Source organism: Mus caroli, unplaced genomic scaffold (genome assembly GCF_978045245.1).
Source record: "Mus caroli unplaced genomic scaffold, Mus_caroli_1 scaffold_13, whole genome shotgun sequence".
Classification (NCBI taxonomy): domain Eukaryota; kingdom Metazoa; phylum Chordata; class Mammalia; order Rodentia; family Muridae; genus Mus; species Mus caroli.
This window is the reverse complement of record NW_028227268.1, coordinates 72,906,948-72,928,600: the sequence shown is the minus strand read 5'-3', so window position 1 is coordinate 72,928,600 and position 21,653 is coordinate 72,906,948. Positions and strand designations below refer to the sequence as shown.

At 51.9% G+C, this 21,653-nt stretch overlaps 1 protein-coding gene across 2 annotated transcripts in view; it reads left to right on the top strand.

The window, feature by feature from the left end:
- Tbc1d9b (TBC1 domain family member 9B) overlaps positions 1-21,653 on the top strand; it is a 38,789-nt gene that overhangs the window by 13,667 nt on the left and 3,469 nt on the right. Inside the window, exons 5-20 of one of the 2 annotated variants that reach the window (XM_085830057.1) lie at positions 810-1,068; positions 1,988-2,195; positions 3,641-3,853; positions 5,274-5,435; positions 5,875-6,025; positions 6,594-6,808; positions 9,020-9,137; positions 10,305-10,590; positions 11,994-12,123; positions 12,239-12,337; positions 13,231-13,299; positions 15,015-15,255; positions 15,606-15,671; positions 17,424-17,495; positions 17,758-17,808; positions 21,289-21,345. In XM_085830057.1, the coding sequence (XP_085686183.1) occupies positions 810-1,068; positions 1,988-2,195; positions 3,641-3,853; positions 5,274-5,435; positions 5,875-6,025; positions 6,594-6,808; positions 9,020-9,137; positions 10,305-10,590; positions 11,994-12,123; positions 12,239-12,337; positions 13,231-13,299; positions 15,015-15,255; positions 15,606-15,671; positions 17,424-17,495; positions 17,758-17,808; positions 21,289-21,345 (2,397 nt within the window). The remainder of the gene's footprint in view (positions 1-809; positions 1,069-1,987; positions 2,196-3,640; positions 3,854-5,273; positions 5,436-5,874; positions 6,026-6,593; positions 6,809-9,019; positions 9,138-10,304; positions 10,591-11,993; positions 12,124-12,238; positions 12,338-13,230; positions 13,300-15,014; positions 15,256-15,605; positions 15,672-17,423; positions 17,496-17,757; positions 17,809-21,288; positions 21,346-21,653) is intronic. The other variant, XM_085830058.1, reaches the window with a different exon arrangement.

Below are 21,653 nucleotides of genomic sequence, written 5' to 3'. Positions count from 1 at the left end.
GTGAGGTGGGGCAGAGGGCACCCCTTACCTCGTGCCCAGCTCCCCCACGCCTCAGCCTCCCTGACCTCACTGCTGATCCAAAGCACCCACATTCCTATGCCCCCGTCTCCCTGTGGTGGGAGCACCCAGGCAACACCTGTACCCAGCAGCCCACAGTGGCTTCCACAGTAGCTGAAGCTGCCAGTGTTGTGCACATTGACACATCTTTCTTCAGTAGGTTTTGTAGAGCCTCAGGTACATAGCACTGTCACCTGCTCATGGCCCTTTCCTGTAGAATACCCTGGCCTTGGGAGGCAAGTCACACTCCCAGCATATCTGGCAGCTCCCTCTGCTGCTGTCACCCCAAAAGGAGCTTCCTGTAGCCGGCCCAGGTGGCAGGTATCAACACTAGTTCCTGAGCCCTCCGTACCCTCCTCCTCCTGCCCTTACTGTTTACCTGTCAGACCGCAATGGCCAGTCACCACCTCTGTGGAGGCTGGTATCCTGTTCTGTGCCAGTCCTACCATATTGTGACTCAGTCCATACCCCAGTGGGGCTCCTCACAGCCAGGATCTGAGCTAGGTCTCTGCATATCTGTCCCTTTCAGGCCTTATCCACTCAGGTAAGGCATTCACTGAGGAAGGTTAGGCTTGGAGCAGCAGTGAACCCGACGAGCTGTACCTCTTTGTGGATCTCTTGTCCTAGTGTGACTAGGCTCAGACGTGGAGGGGTGGAAGGAAGCGGTATCCTTAGGGAGCTTCTGAGAGCAAGTGGTGGGTCTCTCCTTGCCGGCTTGTAATGGATGGTGTGTTTGTCCCTGTGGTTATCAGTGAGCCTGGTGGTACAGTGGGTGGACGTCACACGCCTGGAGAAGAATGCCACTTTACTCTTCCCCGAGAGCATCCGTGTGGACACACGGGACCAGGAGCTGTTTTTCTCCATGTTCCTAAACATTGGTGAGACCTTCAAGCTTATGGAGCAGCTGGCCAACCTGGCCATGCGGCAACTGCTGGACAGCGAGGGCTTCCTGGAGGACAAGGCCCTACCCAGGCCTATCCGGCCACATAAGAACATCTCAGCTCTAAAGCGGTACGCCAACCTCCCGAGGAGTGGGGAGGTCCCACAGCAGTGAGAATGGTCACTTTGGGGCTGGGTCCACAAACCCTGCCAGGTGTCCAGCGCGTGCCCTCACAAGCCCACTACCTGGGAAGGAAGCCAGCAATTAGACAACCATGACAGTATTGTGTAGGGAGAGCCACATATAAGGAGGGAGTCTTACCATCTCTTGGTCTCACATCAGGGTGCTGAGTGACAGAGAAGTCCCTCATTAAGAAGCAGTGGCCAGGTTGCAGGCCCACCGTGCACCTTCTAAATCAGGATGTTGTGCAACACTCTCTTGATGGGAGTGTGACCGTGCAGAAAGATAAGCAGCAGTGCTTGGCAGGCAGTGTTCAAAGCTGTACGTCTGGGTACATGTTCAGGCTCTGGTTAGGGTGCCAGCAGCGCAGGGCAGATGAGAAGCTGTCCTGGGAGCTAGGAAGATCCGTCTCTGGTCATAGACCCAGAACAGGAATGATCAGGCTGCAACCCACAGAGAGCAGACTGCATTTCTCTGCAAGAACCAGCATACAATTTGATTTAGCTCGACTGCTCCCTGCTGGGGCGTCTTGTCTGGGTTTCAAGGTGGTGTTAGCTCTTCCCTGTGTGGGGAAGAAGCTCGGGGCCCATGTCATGCTGGCCCTGAGCCAGGCAGGACACAAGCAGCTCCAAGGACTGCCTGTCCTTCAGTACCAAGTGGCAGAGCCTCTGGATGGCCTTTCAAAGCATCCAGCCTCAAGGGAACATTATGTTCTGTCCCTCCCTAATGCTTGGTGTATAAAAACCATATCTTTTCTTGAGCTCCAGTTCCCAGGCATGAGTTGCTCAGTGGAAGACCCCAAGGATCTGGGATCTAGTGAGGAAACAGAAAATTCTTGCCTTACCCTGAATTTCCACTTTGTTTCCTCAGAGACCTAGATGCCCGAGCCAAGAATGAGTGCTACAGGGCCACGTTCCGGCTGCCCAAAGACGAGCGGCTGGATGGCCACACAGGCTGCACCCTATGGACGCCATTTAACAAGCTACACATCCCCGGCCAGATGTTCATCTCCAATAACTACATCTGCTTTGCCAGCAAGGAGGAAGATGCCTGCCGCCTCATCATACCCCTGAGGGAGGTGAGCATCTCTGCTCTAGCTGCTCTTGGGGCAGAACTCTACAGCTGCTTAGTATGGAAGCTGGCCAGTCCTCCACACCACAGCCAGGTGGTTCCAGGCCTTCTTACTCAGGAGAGCTCCATGATTGGCCTTTAGGTCTCACTCCCAGACATGTCCTTCATGCCTTTCCTTGGCTAAGTGACAGTCCGACATCCATTGCCCAGGTAGACCTGGAGTCATCCTTGGTCTTAGCTGCTTCTTGGTTAGCTGCATCATCCTAATCAGAGATGTCCTGACAGGAGTCTGTCCCTTCCTCTCCACAGCCACCAGACAGGACACCACTGTCTTCAGGCCTCCTCAGGAAAGTTCCAACCACATCTAACCCATTAGGGACACATGCCCCAGTGCAGCCAGCAGAACTGAAGGTGGCAGGCAGAGTGTGGGGCCTAGGATCTTCTCTCTGTGCATCATCTCCTCCCTGTGTGCAGGAAACCCCCACTGCCTCTTGAGATCTCTTGAGACCATCAGTACACCATCTGACCACCTGAGGCTTCCACACACCAACCATGCACATGACCACATGTACAATCATTCACATATATGCATGCACACACACACACACACACACACACATCATTTATACGACACAGACCTGTTCCTACATATACACATGCATCCACTACACATTCACATATGTACTCTATACATACCTTCACACATCTAAATACCCATATCCACATATGTCCCATAGGTGTGCAAACACCTATGTATGCAGGTGTATACACCCATATGTTTATTCATCACACATAAATTCACCCCACTTAGATAAAGATACATCCAGCCCTGCCCAGTCTGCTCCAGCGCCTACAAATGCCTCCATTCAGTCTCATGCACACCTCAGAGCGGTTTTTATGCCCTCCGTCCTGTCTCTTGCCCAGGTAAGGCCAGGTCACAGATCAGTTCTTCAGTAACAAATAGTCAATGACTTCCTGGGCTTCCTTGTTGCCAACTCTCACCCCTCATAACTAGGCCTAGCCTGATGCCCATTGTTTGTCCCCTGCTGGAGCTGGGGCGATGTCACTCTTCCCACATGTTGCAAATGGAGCCAAGCTTTGGGAGGAGCTGCCTCAAACAGTTCCCTGGGGACAGAAGCCTTGGATGCCTTGCAGTTGAAGGGCTACTCACATGGTGTAGAGGACACATGACATAGACGGGTCATATTTTGAAAAGTCAGCAGGAGCAGCTGGATTTACACTTTACATCATCTTCCCAGAGCCTGCCCAAGGCCACTGCACACCCTCACCCCTGCATGACACACATGTGCAGCTCACACACAAGTGGCAGGACATCAGTCCAGCTGGGCCACTCAGTGCTTCACTGCCTTGTGCCCATGAGAGCCCACACCCAGCTCTATCTACATCCTAAATAAGATGCAAACACCCCAAAGCATTCTTTTGCCCCCTCAGGTGACCATTGTTGAAAAAGCCGACAGCTCCAGCGTCCTCCCCAGCCCTCTGTCTATCAGCACCAAGAGTAAAATGACCTTCCTGTTTGCCAACCTGAAAGACCGTGACTTCCTGGTTCAGAGGATCTCTGACTTCCTCCAGAAAACACCGTCCAAGCAGACGGGCAGCAGCGTTGGGGGAACAAAGGCCAGTGTTTCAGACCCAGCCCCAGAGGTGAGGAAGCCACTTAGGAACAGAAGGGGGTGGGCAAGACTAGATAAAGAGCCTCCAGGTGCAGCCATCTGCTACTGCTGAACCTGACCCCGTGGCGCATGCTGGAGGGTGACGCATGGCCTAGGATACAGACCAGGGGTGCACCTGAGCATCTTGTAGAGCACAGAACAGTCCTACTACAAAGAATTACTGAGTCAAATACAGTGACATGTCTCTGTGATTCTAACACTTGACAGTCTGAGATAGGGCAGTTACAGGTTCAAGGCCAGCTCAGAGAACTGGTAAGACCCTGTCTGGAAAACCAAGGGCTAGGGATAGAGCATGCACACAGCCCTGGCTTCCATTCCTGTTATCACTAAAAAGGAAGGAAGGGACATGATAGTGACACTGCCCACCTTCACCAGGCCCAATGTCTCAATGACAGGCCTAGAATTATCATCAGGCATTCTGTCCAGAACACTGGTCATTGCCTAATCCAGCATGTTACTTTATTTCTGTTGGATACAGCTGTCTATCCAAGGACCAAGAATAGAACAACAACCAGGCTAGATAAAACACATGCTCTTATGATTAGCATGGCCATGGATTAGTGATCCCAGAACCAGGAAGGCAGACACAAGGGAATCCCTACAAGTTCAAGGATAGCTTGAAATATATAGCAAGTTCCAGAACAGCCATGACTACATAGGGAGACCCTGTCTCAAAAAGCAAAAATGAAGGGGACTGAAGAGATGCTGTGTCATTAAGAGCTCTTCTGGTTCCCAGCACCCCTCAGGCAGCTCACAGCCACCTGTAACCCCAGCTCCAGGCACCCACAGTGCATGTCTACACCTTAAATAAAAACTAAATTTAAAAATACTTTAAAAGGCCCAAAACCAAAAACCTCATATGCTTGTGGACTTTGTTATATTCTAGGATTATTGATTGAAAAAAACAAACAAACAAACAAACAAACAAAAACGGGATCCCTTGAAATTCTGTAAGAATTTGAGGGTGTATTTTCTGTTTCTAAAAGAAACTCTCAGGGCTGTGAGATGCCTCAGCAGTTAAAGTGCTTGCTACTAAGCCTGGTGACTGTAGTTTGGTCCCTTGAGTCCACATGGTGGAAGGAGAGAACTGCCGCCCATAGGTTGTCCTCTGACCTGCATACAAGTGCTATGGCACTGCACACACACACTAAGTGTGGACCCCACCTCCCGCATGCTTACTGCAGCAGGACATGACCATGAGAAGACCTGGGCAGCACCAGGAGGGAGAGCCAGATGCTTGTGAAAGTCACTCACTGGTTCTCATAGGTGGCTTTGGTTTCAGCCAGCCAGAGAGGAAATGCAGACTGGGCCCTATCTGCAGCCTTGTACTTGGCCCCGCTGACCCCTGGGCAGCTCCTTTAGGCACTTTCCCCTCCTGTTCTATTTTCTAGTCTCTCCCAACTCCTCAGGAGGCATCGGAGCCACCCGCCAACCCATCCTCTCCCCTCAGCAGCCCTCCAAGTTTCAGTACGCAGGAAATTCCTACTACTTCCCAGGGCCTGCTCAAAGTCTTCCAGAAGAACTCACCCATGGAGGACCTTGGCGCCAAAGGGGTAAGGCCTGAGCACTCTCACTTCAGCTCATGCCTGAGTTGAGACCTCAGGAGGAAGGCTGGAGCCACCTCTGGGCTGGGCCTTTGTGGCCAGCACCATCCCTCATGGCTTTGTCAGGGTGTATGTGCCCCTTGATCTGCACTGGGCAGTGTCAGGTGGACCCGGCCAAGGATTAGGGACAAACACCCTGCCTGGCCTGTGTTGGGGGTGCCCGGGGCCTCTAACGGGAAGGGCCATCTACTGCTGAAAAGCTTGGGGGCCAGGATAAGCCCTCAACTCCTTTATAGTCATGGCTCTGAACCCCGAGCTTTGTATCCTCATTCTACGGGTGATTTCCACAGCAGACTACTAGCCTTGCCCAGAGAGGTGGAAGGCCTGCCCACCAAGGCCCCGCCACCAAGACTCTCCTCAGCTTCCCACTCCATGTTCCCTCTCTCAGGCCAAGGAGAAGATGAAGGAGGAATCCTGGAACATCCACTTCTTTGAGTACGGGCGTGGCATGTGCATGTACCGAACAGCCAAAACCCGGGAGCTGGTCCTGAAAGGCATCCCTGAGAGCCTCCGAGGGGAGCTTTGGCTCCTCTTCTCTGGTGAGTGGCCCCATTGCCCCCAGCCTTGGATTGGCCAGCCTTAGCCCTCCCTCAAAGTTTTCTGTGTCTGATGCCCTGAGTGAGCATGTCCTGACCTTTCCCGAGGCCTTGGGTTCTATCCCTAGTACCAAAAGGAAACTCACCTCAGGTGAGTTCCTCTGGTCCCTGAGCCAGCCTCCTGCAGTCAGCCAGGTGGAGGAAGAGCTGCCAGATTTCTCAGAGAACTGGGAGTAAGGACTACAGCTACAGGGCCCAGAACAGCAGATGCCAGCCCGGGTGTTGTCAGTGGGTGTCAGCACTATCAGAGGCAGGAAGATCCCCTTAAAGGCTGTGTTCCTTGGGACACGCTCTGACAGCATTCATACCTTTGGCCACTTGGAGCATTTCAAGAGACAGGCCTTCTGAATTTCTCCGAGGAGTCACCAGGGAAACTCGGCCTCACACCTTGTAACTGAGTGCAAAGTTCTCTCTCCTCCATGGGCTATCTGTGTCTCCAGTCAGCCCTATCCCTGTTGCCCAAGTCCCAGGAGGAAGAAGAGAAAGACAGCTCCCACCTGTGTCTCCCCAGGGGCCTGGAACGAGATGGTGACCCATCCCGGCTACTACGCTGAGCTAGTGGAGAAGTCCCTGGGGAAGTACAGCTTGGCCACCGAGGAGATAGAGCGGGACCTCCATCGCTCCATGCCCGAGCACCCTGCTTTCCAGAATGAGCTCGGGATCGCTGCGCTCCGGCGGGTGCTGACTGCCTATGCCTTCCGAAACCCTACTATTGGCTACTGCCAGGTAAGGGACCTTAGCAGGGGCCCTGCGAGAATCATGTACCGTAGCCTCCCAGGGGCAGGTGCTGGGAGCCTATACACTCGGTCCTGTCCATATCCAGGAGGAAGAACCTAACCTCCCACAAGATGTAACTTAGCCAAGTGCCTGTAATCCTTACACTTGGGGGGCTGAGGCAGGAGGATTGCTGCAAGTTCAAGGTTTCCAGACCTTGTCTCAAAAACAGACCTGGTGCCTAGACTCTGGGCACCTGGGAAATCCAGGCAGGAGGATCAGGTCACCAAAGCCACACAGAGAGTTTTGAGGCCAGTTTGAGCGGCACAAAACCTTGGTTTTTGCTTGCCAGTTTGTTTTTAAAGGGGCTGTAGAGATGGCTTAAGGTTAAGAGTGCGCTGCTCTTCTAGAGGACCCGAGTTCAATTCCCAGCACCCGCATCCGACAGCCTATAACAACAGCTCCAGGACATTTGATGTCTTTGGCCTCCGAAGGCACTGTGCTCGCAAGCACACCCGCACATGGACACCCACACACATAATCTTTAAACAAGAGTGAGATAATGGTGACTGTTCCCCTCAGCCCAGTGCCAAAGTTGTCATCTGTGTGTTCCTTGTCTGAGACTGGACAGAGCTTTCTATTTCTGTATATATAGTAAAGCATACATAATATAAAATTTATCATTTTATTCTCTCTTAAGTGTGTGGCTCAGTGGCGTTAAGTACATACACACTGTTAGGTAGCCATCTCCCCACACAAAGGCTGTACTAGCAAACACACACCACTCCTCAGTCCCACTGTCTTAACTCCCCTGTACCATTCTCCGTTTGTCTCTGGATCTGATCGTTCAGTGTTATCTCATGTGAGTGTAATTGTACTGAATGAAAGCGGGGACAGGACTGTTCCTGTGTACGGAGGAGGGTGTTTACTGTAGACAGGGGGAGAGCACAGCCAGAGGCGTCTGGAAGGGCCCAGCCTGACCTGGGCCAGCAGAATAAGCCTGGCCGTGAGAGGAGAGAGCCAGGGAAGACTGAGAAAGGAAGGGGAGGGAGGGAGCAAAGAGAGGAGCTGAGAGGATGGAGAGACACTGCCAAGCCAAATGGCTGAGGTGGGGTCAGAAGCTTCGGGAAGGGAAGGAAGGGAAGCCCAGCCCCTTGGCTGGAGAGGTTCAGTGCATGGGTGGGGCAAGAAATGCTGAGAAAAGCCACAGATGCTGAGTGAGACTTGACCCGGCGTCCCTTGAGACCATCATTTATCCTTTTGCATCTGGCTGTTTACCTACTGTCCCCAAGAGCCATCACATTTCAGCAAGAATCAGAATTCTCTATTTTTAAAGCTGGATGTTATTCCGCTGTAGCTGTATATGATTTCTCTCCCCGGCTCTTGATGGACACCTGGGTCACTTGACCACTGGACTGTTGCACCTCAGGCTGCTGTGAAGCTCAGTGCATGAGTGTCTCTGCCTTCAGGCCACTGGCTGTGACCCCAGAGGTCAGATTGCTGCATGGCGATCTGTGCGCCTTCTAGGACACTTCCTCATTCCCACAGCAGCTGTTGCCTCTGCTTTGTCACCAGTTGGTCACAAGGGTCCTGTTCCTCTTAACGCTTGCTGGTTTTATACACACAGGAGTGGTAGACTATCTCACTAAGATTTCGATTTACGTTTCTGGTGGCTTTTGTCTGTGAATCTAGTAGACTTTTCCTAGCCACGTCAAAGGGTTTTCTGTCAGCCTTAGCTTGTCTCTGGATTTCAAGGAAACTGGCTTCCTAAAACGTAGTTGTTGTAAGACCAGTGTTCTGCATCACGCTACCAATTCATAGAGGCCAGCAGATTGGCTTGAAATAACTTTTTAAAATAACTTGCCCCCTTTTATGCTTCTCTTTGTTACCAGCTAATGTTGTGTAAACCCTCTTCCCCCGCTGCAGGGCCCTGGCTACACACCCACACATCAGCTTGACCCAGCCCACTAAGTGGAAGTGTTGGCTGATGTCTTGTCTCTGTTTTCTTAATGCCTTCTGACCCACTTTTACCGAGCTGTCTGTCTGTCTCTGTCTCATTGATTTCTTGCAAATCGGCTTATTGGCAGATTTCCCAGGCTTGGTCAGGGGCTGTTTCTTGTTGCTGGGTGCTGGACCTCTCTGAAGGGGCAGGCCATTTTGCTCTGTGGCCAGCAGAGTGAGACAGACACACTGAGACACACTTGTACTGTCTCTTCCTGGCAGGCAATGAACATCGTGACTTCCGTGCTCCTGCTCTACGGCAGTGAGGAGGAAGCCTTCTGGCTGCTGGTGGCCCTGTGTGAGCGCATGCTGCCCGACTACTACAACACCAGGGTAGTGGGTGAGTGTCCATAGGTATTCCAGGAGCTCAGAAGCTCCACGCCGGTGTGGCTGACCTTCCCCTGGCCACTCCACCCTAAGCAGTTCCCACTGAGGCTTCCCTGCACCTCACGGCCACCATGCAGGCTCCCACCTTACAGACTAGAAGCTAAAAAAGGATCTTGCCAGAAATGAAAGAAGCACAGACAACCAGCCCTCTGCCTCCAGGGTCCAGCTCCCACCTAGACCTTGTGAGGTCGTTCCCAGGATGACTGGACTGAGTCAGAGGACATCTCATATTCAGTGGGTTTTAAAAGCCATCTAGAGCCCAAATCTCCATCCATGTTTCCTAGGTCTCTTTGCCTCAGACATTTCAAGTTCCAGAACTAGAGCATGTAGTCTACCCGTGTCCCGGTCAGTGGTCCAGTTCTACTCTCAGGCACTCATATCCAGTAAAACCCATGTCGTCAAAAGGAAATGGCTTACAGACTGTCTCAGCACATCTGTGTTTAGCTCTCAGCTGTCCTCTGCTGTTTGGTGTCCAGGGTCACCACTCGTGGGGGCCTTCAGCTTTGTATATGTTCAGAGCATTGGGAGAGGGGAGGGAAGCCACTGCTTACTTCTGTTGTTTCTAGGGGGTAAAGTCAACATTTCCCAAAAGTCAGACATCTGTAGCCATAGGCTCTATGTCCATGGATTCAGCCAAGCACTGAACAGAAATGCTCAGAAGAAATTCCATCTGTACTGAACACACCCAGATTTGTCCCCTTGTTCTTCTCCAGATAGGGTATAATAGCTGTATGGCTTTTCGTAGCATTACACCATAGTAGGTATTATGAGTCATCCAGAAGTAACTTACAGTATACCACAGTGTGTGCCTAGGCTCCCTGACGCTACTATATACCCCTGTGTGTATCCTCATGGGTGCCAAGGGACCACTGTGCATTGAGCAAGTGTTCCTTTTCACACAATGGCGTGGAAGCTATAGAAAGAATGATTGCAAAGTAATGTGTTTCTTTCTGTTTTCTGCATATGCACACCTCTCAGGGCCTCACTATAAGCTGAGATGGCAGGGTTGAGTTTGGACAGGAACCACATAGTGTTCCTATACCCCAGGCCCTGGGATTCTACAGGGTGCCTGCTCAGGCCCCTGGAGCGGTGCTCATATTTGGCCTCTTGTCCTCCTCAGGAGCCCTCGTAGACCAGGGCATCTTTGAAGAGCTCACGAGAGATGTCCTGCCCCGGCTCTCAGAGAAGATGCAAGAGCTGGGGGTGATCTCCAGCATCTCGCTGTCCTGGTTCCTGACCCTCTTCCTCAGCGTCATGCCCTTTGAGAGCGCCGTGGTCATTGTCGACTGCTTCTTCTATGAGGGCATCAAGGTGATCCTGCAGGTGGCCCTGGCTGTGCTGGACGCCAACGTGGAGCAGCTGCTGGACTGCAATGACGAGGGCGAGGCCATGACCGTGCTGGGCAGGTGACCATGCTGGGGGCGGCTTCTGCTTCCAGGAAGCTGGCAGAGAGCCCTCCCCTCCCCAGCCCTCAGCCAACATCCTATGCTATGTGCCAAGTACTAGACGAGGTCGAGAGATGAGCCAGGAGCAGGGCACAACTGTACTGGTGGAATTCAAGATGCTGGAAGCAAACAGGAGAGCTGGTGGGCCTGAGTGTACTGAGCTGCAGGCTGCCACTCAGCTGTAGTCGCAGGAACTGACCCCAAGCAGACGTCCAGTGGTGACACTCATGTTCATGTCAGGGGACAGTGGCACAGCAAGACCTCCAACCTCTAGCCAAGGCAGGGAAGCGCTTGTTTCACAAAGCTGGCCTGGTCATCTCCTCCAAGCTCAGTGCCCATCCCCTGACAGAGCAGACCCCACACCAGGCTTGTGGCATGGAACAAATGCCTTGGTGATAATGGAGCCTATCACCAAGCTCACACTTCCCCTGGCTTCTTCAAGCTCGTCCCACCCAGGTTCTCCCAGCACCCCTGCTGTCTCAGTGCACAGCTAAACCTTTCTGGGCCAGGGCCTGCTACAGGTGATCATGTGGGTCTCCACTCTAGTCTCTTTCATACCCCACAGGACTCTGGTCAGATCTGACCCTGCCCCTCCCCTGGGCATGGGGACATCCCCCCTCTCATGGTTTTCCTCTGCACAAAGGAGCTTTCCAAGTCCCAAACCTGGCTTTCAGCTCACTCACTCCCTCACCCTCTTACTTAACCCTGAATCCCTTATAGCCCAACCTGGAACGCTGCGCCTGCCTGTTGAGCCAGCCCAGGGCTGGTGGGACCCTGCAGAATTGGCCAGGTTGTGGTCTGCCTCCTAAATAATATGATTCTTGGTCCTCTGATATTCAAGACACTTAGTTGTGACCATGGTTCTACCTGAGTTTCATGTGTATGTCCTACAGTGGGGTAGGCACCTGACCAGGGTGCCCGCTGGGATGACTGGAACCAGAAAGCCTCTTCTGCCTTGAATGTTAGGCTCATCCTGGAGAGCCTAGGAGGATGGAAAGGCCTGGTTGACCCAAACTAGCCAGCCAAAGCAAGTCCGTGTCCACTGGACATGGAGAAACTGTCCACTGCATGATTCTTGGCCCAGTTCTTGGTAACCTAGTAGAGAGGAAGCACATTGTCCCTAAACTAGGTAGGCTCTGGAATCCACAGGCTCCTAGAAGACAGCCTGACATTCTCAGAGTTAGTGCTCAGGTGTCAGTGGGCAGCAAGATCTGTTCTCTGCTATTACTCTGATGGGAGCTCCCAGCCTAATACAGGCCCCAGTGGACACACTACTACCTTCCTATAGGACTCCCAAGCCTGAACTCTGGCCCAGTACTTGGCTGTGGCTGTGGATCCTTTACTGCTGTCCTTTGATCTTGCAGGTACCTGGACAATGTGGTCAACAAGCAGAGCATTTCTCCACCTATCCCACACCTCCATGCTCTGCTGACCAGTGGAGATGACCCTCCTGTGGAGGTGGACATCTTTGACCTCCTGAGAGTATCCTATGAGGTCAGCTTCCTGCAGGATTAGCCTGGCCAGCCTGTTCCCCAGGGCCTGTGGTTTTGGATGATCACAGGGACTTTACCCTCTGCCTTTGTCTTACTGATTCTCCTTTGGCCTGTAGAAGTTCAGCAGCCTGAGGGCTGACGACATTGAACAGATGCGGTTTAAACAGAGGCTGAAGGTGATCCAGTCCTTGGAAGACACGGCCAAGAGAAGCGTGGTATGATCACTGGTGCAGACAGTGGTAACCTCTGGCAGTGAGGGTCCTCAGGGCTAGCCTTAGTGGATGGCTTTTCCTAGTACCCTCTTCAGCCCCATCCTTCCCTGAGCAGAGTACAGGATCCAATTTGTACCCTATCCCTGCACTGCCTTGGTGTCTGTGTCATGGCCAGGATGCTGTGTGGAAACCCACAGCACAGGTACTAGTGTGGGGAGATAGGAAGAGGCCCTGGTCACTTAGTGGAAATTTTTTCACCGTGCACATCTAAGCCACAGGTCTTCTGGACTAAGTCCTCCTGGGCTGGTTTTGGTGTAAGCTTCACTTCTGTCCTGGACAGTGCCACTCTGCCACTCTGGCTAGCCTGTACCATAAGCCCCTGCCTGAAGCCCTTGTCGTAGGCTGTTCAAGGGATGGACCTTTTGCCATCCCATGCACTGTTTAAATCTGTTCTTGGTCTCTGCCCTCGGCCTCCACATTCTCAACCCTCCCGTCAGGGTTCCAAGGCACTCAGGGCATTTTGCTAATTGAAGTAAAAAGACCTGCCTGGCAAATTATAGAACCCCTTCCAGGTAGCTGGAGCAAAGATGCCATCTATCACCGCATGTCCCTCAGTGGGTCCGTCAGGAGAGAAAGAGCCCATCTAAGCACCCACCCCAGGAAGAGTTCCAGGGAAGGGAACTGCCTGGCAGGTAGTGGTGAAGGGTGAGCACACAGGTTCCCTCTCCTGAGTAGACCCACTCTCGTGTGCTTGGCCACTGGTGACAGCAAAGGGCAGCCACACCCTTGCTGCCCTTTGACACTGTTTTCATGAGAAGTCTCCCAGAACAAGCACTTGTCTGGACTTTGGCAGGAACTTGGGCCCTCCACTACCAACATTTCATCTTTCCTTGTAGGTCCGAGCCATACCAGGGGACATCGGCTTCTCCATTGAAGAGCTGGAGGATCTTTACATGGTGTTTAAGGTGACAGTGAACACAGGGGTGGGTGGAGTTCCACACCTAGTCTGTTAAGTCTGTCCTCAAACAGCAGCTCCTAGTCAGGAAACTCCTTGTCCCCAGTTGCAGTTCCTGTGAACCATGTATGGCAGAATTTAATCTTTCTTGGCAATTAGTGAACAGAGTGTGCACATGAGCACCTCAGGTGTCACTCCTGAAGCCGCTGCTTATAAAGACAGGGTCCCTCATTGCCAAGAGCTTACCAAGTAAGCTAGGCTGGCTGGCCCGTGATCCCCAGCCCCCTGCTTCTGCCTCACAGCGTGTGATTCTAAAGGCACAAGCACCATTGTTGTTTTGTGTTTCGAGACAGGGTTTCTCTATGTAGCTTTTACTGTCCTAGAACTCACTCTGTAGACAGAGTGAGTCTAAAGAGTCACTACAGAGTCTCTGGCCTCTAACTCATAGGGATCCGCCTGCCTCTGCCTCCCAAGTGCTGGGATTAAAGGCGAGCACCACCACTGCTTGGTGTACCTTTTATTTTTTTAGATCTCATGGTTACATGTACTTATGGTGGTGCATGTATAGAAATCAGAGGACAACTTGTGAGTGTGGATTCTCTCCTTTTACTGTGTGTTCCGGGGATCAAACTCATGGCATTCCATTTGGCTGCAAGCATCTTTATTCCCTGAGCTGTGTTGCCAGTCCCACACCCCCAGCTTTTTCATGTTGGTTCTGGGGACCAAAGTTAGGTTCTCATGCTTGCATGACAAGCAGTTTCCTGACTGTACTCTAACAGAGCACTCCTAAATAGCAGGGGGGAAAAAAACCAAAGACAACAACAACAAAAATTCAACCCAACTCACACAGAAGAGGGAACACACCTACTCATTTAACTGGAAAGTTATACAGCTTCAGGCATGGCTGAGTCAGGGTACTGAAACTGGCTGTGACACTCCTCCATCCCTGTTAACCTCTGGGCTGCTTTTCCTGTAGGACTGTCCTGAGCAGCTCCTGGGTCAGGCTCTCAGGGACCCCGGTGGAAACAGAATTTTCTTTCTAAGTAGTTTTAGCAAAAGACACATCAGGCATTGGGATGAGTCAACCTAGGTGCTGTAGCTAAGGGGTGGTTTGGGCTGCAACAACCCAGTGATGATGGATAACCGCTAGCCCAAGGGTGAGTCTGCACACAAAATTCAGGTGCATCAAACGGAGAGGGAAGGGCATGGAGGGGCGTGGGGGCAAAGACGAAAGTCCACACTCCCTCTGTTTGGTTTGGTTTGGTTTGGTGTGGGGTTGGTTTGGGTTGGTTTTGGTGGTGTGGGGTTGGTTAGTTGACTGATGGAGCAAGTGAGTAGTTGGGTGGGTATTTGTTCTGTTTGGTTTGGGGCTGGGTTTTCTCTGCATTGCCCAGACTTGCTTCACACTGAGCTCTGGAGGTCCAGTGATCCTCCTGCCTCAGTTTCTTGAGTACTGAGACTGTGGGTCCACATTGCCAGTTCCTGCAGTCCTTTACAGCTACCTTAGGTTCAGTTGCCGAGGTGGCCACACTGTGTCAGAACAGTCAAGTCCACAAGGCCCTGTTCAGTTCCTCTGCTGTGCACTAGAGTGAGGGATCCCGTGAAAGCTGAGGTACCAGGCCAGAGCTCATTACCCTAAGAATATGGACAGATCAGGGAAGGCACCCTGGTAATCCTGAGAGCCAGGGCCCCAAAAGCCATCTCACCAGACGGTGTCCCCTGCAGGCCAAGCATCTGGCAAGCCAGTACTGGGGTGGTAACCGCTCAGCAGCCGTCCACCGAGACCCCAGCCTGCCCTACCTGGAGCAGTACCGGATCGATGCCAGCCAGTTTCGGGAGCTCTTTGCCAGCCTGACGCCTTGGGCCTGTGGCTCTCACACGCCTGTGTTGGCAGGCCGCATGTTCCGACTCCTGGATCAAAACAAGGACTCACTGATCAACTTCAAGGAGTTTGTGACAGGGATGAGTGAGTGTCTCACCCATCTTTCAAGCACCAGTCAGTGCAGCTGTCCTTCCTGAGGCCAGCAGGGGGCGACCTTGAGCCCTTGCCTATGCCAGACCTCAGCAGACTGTTCTACTGTCCCTCTCCTTGGGGCTCTGGCCCCAAAGAAGGTTAAGCTTTTCCATAGGGTCTTAGGGAAGCAGGAGGCCCAGGGCTCATTTGATCTTTCCTAGAGACCTGGCTAGGGAAGACCCAAGCCTTCCCAGAGTGTGGAGTCTCCATTAGAGCCCACAGGAAGGGTCTGGGGATATGGCCTGCAGTGTGTTCCTGGAGTCTCCTTGCCAAGCATGTCCCTCCCTGACCTTGCTCCACAGGTGGGATGTACCATGGAGACCTCACAGAGAAGCTCAAGGCGCTCTACAAGCTGCACCTGCCCCCAGGTGAGTGACCTCAGACTTCCTGCTGTGGGCCTCTCTGTCCCTAGACTGTCCAGAGCTGGATGTATACCACGGAACTGCCAACACGCCACTGGATGGTTGTGGCCAAGAGGGAGAGAGTTAAGTGGAAGGGAGGCTCCAGGGCCCAGTGGGGGTGAGGGTCTGGGGCTGAAGTTCACCCTGGTGTTCTGAGCACAGGCCCAGGATAGGGAAAGGGCATGAGAGGAGATTCCAGTTGAGCTCCTCAGCCCATCAAGCAGGGCAACATGACCCAGAATCCACATCAGGGCAGGAGGCTATGAAGGAGGTACCAGTGAGACACAGGGTCCTAAACTGTCTGTTCTTAAAGTAATTGTTAACCAAAGGTTCCTGTTTGTCCCAAGACAGCCTGGGACACTGCCTAGGCCACCTGCAGGTTCTGTCACATGTCCTCAGAGGCCCCACTTCCTTCCTCTCAGTAATGGAGCTGTTGTTAGGGTGGGAAGTTTCCTGTGGGCAGCTGGTGTGAGCCAAGCTGAGAGGCTCTATGAAGCTAGCCAGCACATGGCTCCAGCATCCTTCATGTGTGGCCAGAGCTCAGGATAGCCCCTAAAAAGGAGCTTTCCCTTAGCAGGAACCAGATCCAGAAAGATGACAGTGATGGCCCAGGGTACCACGCTTCCTCTGGTGGAACCACCCTAGGTTCCCAATCCTCTTGTCTGGGGCCTCCCCCTGAGTAATTCCCATACAGACTCTGCCTTCAGAGTCGGCCCAGAGTGAGTCTGGGGTTGTAAGGCTGCAACCGCCACTCACCTTGCACCCCATGTCTCACTGTGTGCAGTGTGCTCAGTTCACTAATCAGAGCCCCCAGTGATGGCTCTATGCGTAGAGCTGAAGGGGCTCTTGGAGCACAACTCTCAAGCGAGGCTGCCTTGCAGCTGCTGAGAGCCAAAGGCCTGGGTTGCATCAGAGAACTGGGTTTGTGCCCACCACCCAATGCTTCATCTAGGTACTGGACTGCTTGGGTCCGACCACCCATCTGTGCCTTGCCCTGCTCCCCAAGCCCTACCACATCCCCTCCATACAGCAGGAATGGTAAGGTCACATGGACACACAGCCTTGGGGATCTGAAACCTCAGGTTGCAGTCAGCCACTACCAGCACAAGTAGAGTGTGGGACAGGCTGGGGTATATTAATGTGGTACAGTTGCCACAATATAAAGTAAGATGAGTCAAGCGATGTGTGTGTGTGTGTGTGTGTGTGTGTGTGTGTGCGCAGGAACTCGCGCATAGGCATGTAAAATGTCCCAAAGGAATCCGCTGAGCCAGGTCATCCTGTGTGGGAGGATAGCTAAGTTCACCAGGCCCTGGACAGATGGATTATTTTCTTAACTCAGCACATGTACTGCAACTCCCAAAACAGTTATCAGGGACTTAGCTCAACCATAGAGCAAGTGCTTACCATACAAGATAATCTGGGGTTCAGTCCCCAGCACACACCCCCACATTGCCAAAATCAAGGTAGCAAGTCAAACACATCTGTAACCCCACACTCGGGAGGCTGAGGCAGGAGGGTGCAGCGTTAGAGGCTGTCTGTACTACAGCGTGAGGTCCTGCCTCACCGACAAGTATGTCACCAACTCTACTAAAACTGTCCGGAGTTACAGTGAATGGGGTTCAGCCTGGTGGGACATGATTGGGCGAGGATGGCCTTTTCCTCTTTGACTAGAACTGGAAGTTTTCCCCTGTCCTCACTGTTGCTTCTCTTGGAACACAGCTCTGATCCCAGAGGAAGCGGAGTCAGCCCTGGAGGCCGCCCATTACTTCACAGAGGATAGCTCCTCGGAAGGTGAGCCACTCCTGAGACAGCCAGCACAGCCAGCTGCGCTCTGCAGCTCTCCGTCTTCCCATGGGGCCTGTGTAGGAGCCAGCAGTCCCACTGTGGGCTTCGGGAGCATGCCACCCTGGGGTGCTCCCTGGGAGGGCCCCACACTTCCTGGGCCAGGCTGACCCCTGTAGACATTCTCAACTGTTGTTTCTCTTGCATCTCTGTCTCCCTGGACGTGGGCTTCTCCCTCTGCCCTCTACACATCCTCTGCTGTCCCTTCCAGCATCTCCTCTGGCCTCAGATCTGGATCTTTTCCTGCCCTGGGAGGCTCAAGGTCAGTCCCTAGAGGGCAAGGGTGACCCTTTTGCCTCTGGGCTTCATCTTCCTTTACTCAGAAGCCTGGATGCTTTCATGCCCCAGGGACTCTTCGGAACTTTTTCCTGTGGGGATAAATCCTGAGAACACCCAGAGCCCAAGATGCTTCTGGTGGGGGCAATCTGCTGTAGATGGTCAGTGAGGAGGATGCATGCATGGCACACGAGACACGGAGCAAGCCCAGGGCATCACCTCCCCACCCACATGCAAAAAGCTCACGTTTGTAGGAAAGGAATGCAGAGTGCTGTCATTGTGACTGTGAGACAGGTACGGGATGGAGGAGTGGAGAGATGGTAGATGTTTCCCCTTGGGAAACCTCTTCAAGCCTCACAGGATTTTTTTCATCACAGAAAATACGTATGCAGAGTGCCTGGTGGGACTCAACCTTTGCTGCATGCAATGCTCATTGGGAATGTCTGACACGGTGAAGGCCATTCTGGGCCCTGGGTTTGGCAAGTGAGCTGGTCATGTATGATACAAAACTGACCATAACAGCTGGGAGTGTAGCTCGGTGTTCGAGCACTTGGTTTGCATGTGGGATCCAGGGTTCTGTCGTGAGCGGCTGGGAATGGAATTTGGAGTATGGTGATGCATTCCCCTAATCCCAGTACTCTAAATAGAGGCCAAGGTGGCAAGAGGAACTGGGGCTCAAGGTCAGCCTAGTTTCATGGTGATTTTTTTTTTAAATAAATGGTCTGGAAAGAGGGTTCTGTGGGTAAAGGCACATGCTGCCAACCCTCATGACCAGAATTTGATTTCCAGAATCCACATGGTAGAAGAAGAGAACCATATATACATGCTATATACATATGCCACATACACATGCCATATACACATGCACACAAAACTTCTTAAGCCAGTGTGTAAAAGCTCACACCTTTAGTCTGAGCATTAAGGAGGTAGCAACAGGTGGATCTTATGAATTGAAGGCCAGCCTGGTCTACAAAGAGTTCCAGGCCAACCAGGGCTACATACTGAGATACTGTCTCAAAAAAACAAAACAACAACAACAAGAGTTAATTTATTTAATTAATTTCAAGAATAAGGTCTGGGGATGTAGCTTGATGGTAGCACTCATGTCTAGGTTAGATACAGCCCCAGGTTCTGGTCCAAGTAAATATAAAACAAAAATCAACAACAACAACAAAAAAATCATTTTCCCAGGTGGGTGATATACATCAGAAAGTGACACTGAAGGGACACTAAACAGTGTCCTAAGTCACCACTGTCCTGTGGACAGTGTTGAAGCCTGACTGGAACTTGAACATGACCTTAATGTCAAGAATTAAATTAGAGAGTTTAGAGCGTGGCTCAGTAGTTAAGAGCACTGGCTGTTCTTCCAGAGGACAGCCACATGGCCGTTCACATCATCTGCAACTGCAGTTCCCGCAGGTCTGATGCCTTCTTCTGGCTCCATGGGCACCAGGTATGCACAAGGCATACATATGTACATGCAGGCAAAACACCCATACCAGGAAAATTATTTTTTTTAATGTTTAAAAAAAATACAGGTTGGGCAGTGGTGGCACATGCCTTTAATCCCAGCACTTAGGAGGCAAAGGCGGCGAATTTCTGAGTTTGAGGCCAGCCTGGTCTACAGAGTGAGTTCCAGGACAGCCAGGGCTACACAGAGAAATCCTGTCTTGAAAAACCAAAAAAAAAAAAATATGCCAGGAGTAGTAATGTGCCCTTTTACCATGGCACTTGGGAGGCAGAGGCCAGCATATCTCTGTGACTTTGAAAACAGCTTGGTCTATGTGACAGGTTCACTGAGTTCAGTAAAACATATGTAAAAAAGAAAAGCCAGGCAGTGGTGTCACACACCTTTAGTCCCAGCACTTGGGAGATAGAGGCAGGTGGATTTCTGAGTTTGAGGACAGCCAGGTCTGCACAGAGACACTCTGTCTCGAAAAACAAACAAAAAAAAGAAAAATGAGAAAAAAATAAAGGGAAAAGGAAAGAAAAGGAAGGAAAAGAAAAGAAAAGAAAAGGAAGGAAAAGAGAAGAAAAGAAAAGAAGAGAAAAGAAAATGCAAGTTACAGAAGCCAGTGCACCTTCCATTACACTCAAACTCTGGGCAAACGAGGGTGCCCTAAGCATGTCCCACCTACTCCTAGGAAAGGCCTTGGGTACACAAAGCTGTCCCTGGGCCCACGGAGCCCTGAGACAACAGGGCTGTGCTTGATCCACACTGGGAGCCTGAGCAGGGGAATACCTGTCCTTGCTTTCTACCGGCACCGTCCAGGAGGACGGTCCAGAGCTGGGATCTGCCTGGTGTCATCTCTTGAGGAACCCCAGCAGCCACACTGCCTGAGAAGACCATTGGCTTTTGGAGAACTTGAAGGGCACTTGCTGCCAATCAGTCCCTAGGACCATGGTAGAAAGAAAGACCCGGTTCCCACAGTTGACCTCTGAGCTCCATGTGCTGTGGTGGCACGTGTATTCACACAGATAACTCATTAAGTAATGTAAAGAACAAACAGAAGGTGGTAGGCTGAACACAGAGCCCTACACAGAAACTCCCCTGCTCGTGTGACAGGCTCAGAGAGAAGGGACTCCCTTAAGTTTAACCTTTTTTATGTATATGGGTACACTGTAGCTGAACAGATGGTTGTGAGCCTTCATGTGGTTGTTGAGAATTGAATTTTTAGGACCTCTGCTAGCTCCTGTCAACCCTGCTCGCTCTGGCCCAAAGATTTATTTATTATTATACATAAGTACATTGTAGCTGTCTTCAGACTCCCCAGAAGAGGGCGTCAGATCTCATTACAGGTGGTTATGAATCACCTTGTGTTTGCTGGAATTTGAACTCAGGACCTTCAGAAGAGCAGTCTATGCTCTTACCACTGAGCCATCTTGCCTGCTCAAGTTTGACCTTTCTTTGCAGCAGAATTCATTAGTTGTCATGTTTGTCCTACAATGCATATCATCATTCTGAGGGAGGCAGTGTGTGAGTCTTTTTTCTCTTTTTTTCTTTTTTTTGGTTTTTCAAGACAGGGTTTCTCTGTGTAGCCCTGGCTGTCCTGGAACTCACTTTGTAGACCAGGCTGGCCTCGAACTCAGAAATCCGCCTGCCTCTGCCTCCCGAGTGCTGGGATTAAAGGCGTGTGCCACCACGCCCAGCGTCTCTTTTCCTTTTGAAAATGAGAGAGTACCCCTTCGTGTGTGGTGCTGGGGATGGAGCCCAGCACTTAAAGCTTGCTCACCATGGACTCTGCCCCTGAGCTGAGTCCCCAGCAATTGGCTTTCCTTAACTGGAACCAAGTGAAGACATGACCAGCTCTCCCTTGCCACAGTGTTACAGGGCAGAGCCCACCGAAGCAGGAGGGCAGCATGGGGCCCTGTAGGGGCTGGTTCTACAGAAGCATGGGTACGACCTGTAAGGACTCGTGGTTTGTAGTCAAAAGAATGTTCTCTGCTTTTTTCTGGTGTATGGAAGCCCTGCTACAGGAGCAGCAGGAAGGAAGTGGAAATGAGGACTCCCCAGAAAGAAGAGGTACAAGCCATTCCAATTGGTGATCCCAGGGGCGGTGGGACCTTGTGCCCACCCTTGCTTGTTACATTCCCTCTCCGGTCACTGGAATGGCACATGTGTGCTCTGACAGGGGCTGATGCCTCCGTGCATAACCTGGCTAATCTGCTGCCCTCGTAGTGTGCAACCAGGGCTCCAGACTCACAGCAGCCTCTCTCCAATCTTGGAGAAGTCAGGTTTGGGCTTTTCATCAACTTAGGTCCAGCCTACTTCCACTAACTTAGGAGAAATGTGTGGGAATTTGAGGGTGTTTCTAATCACTCCCTAAGTGC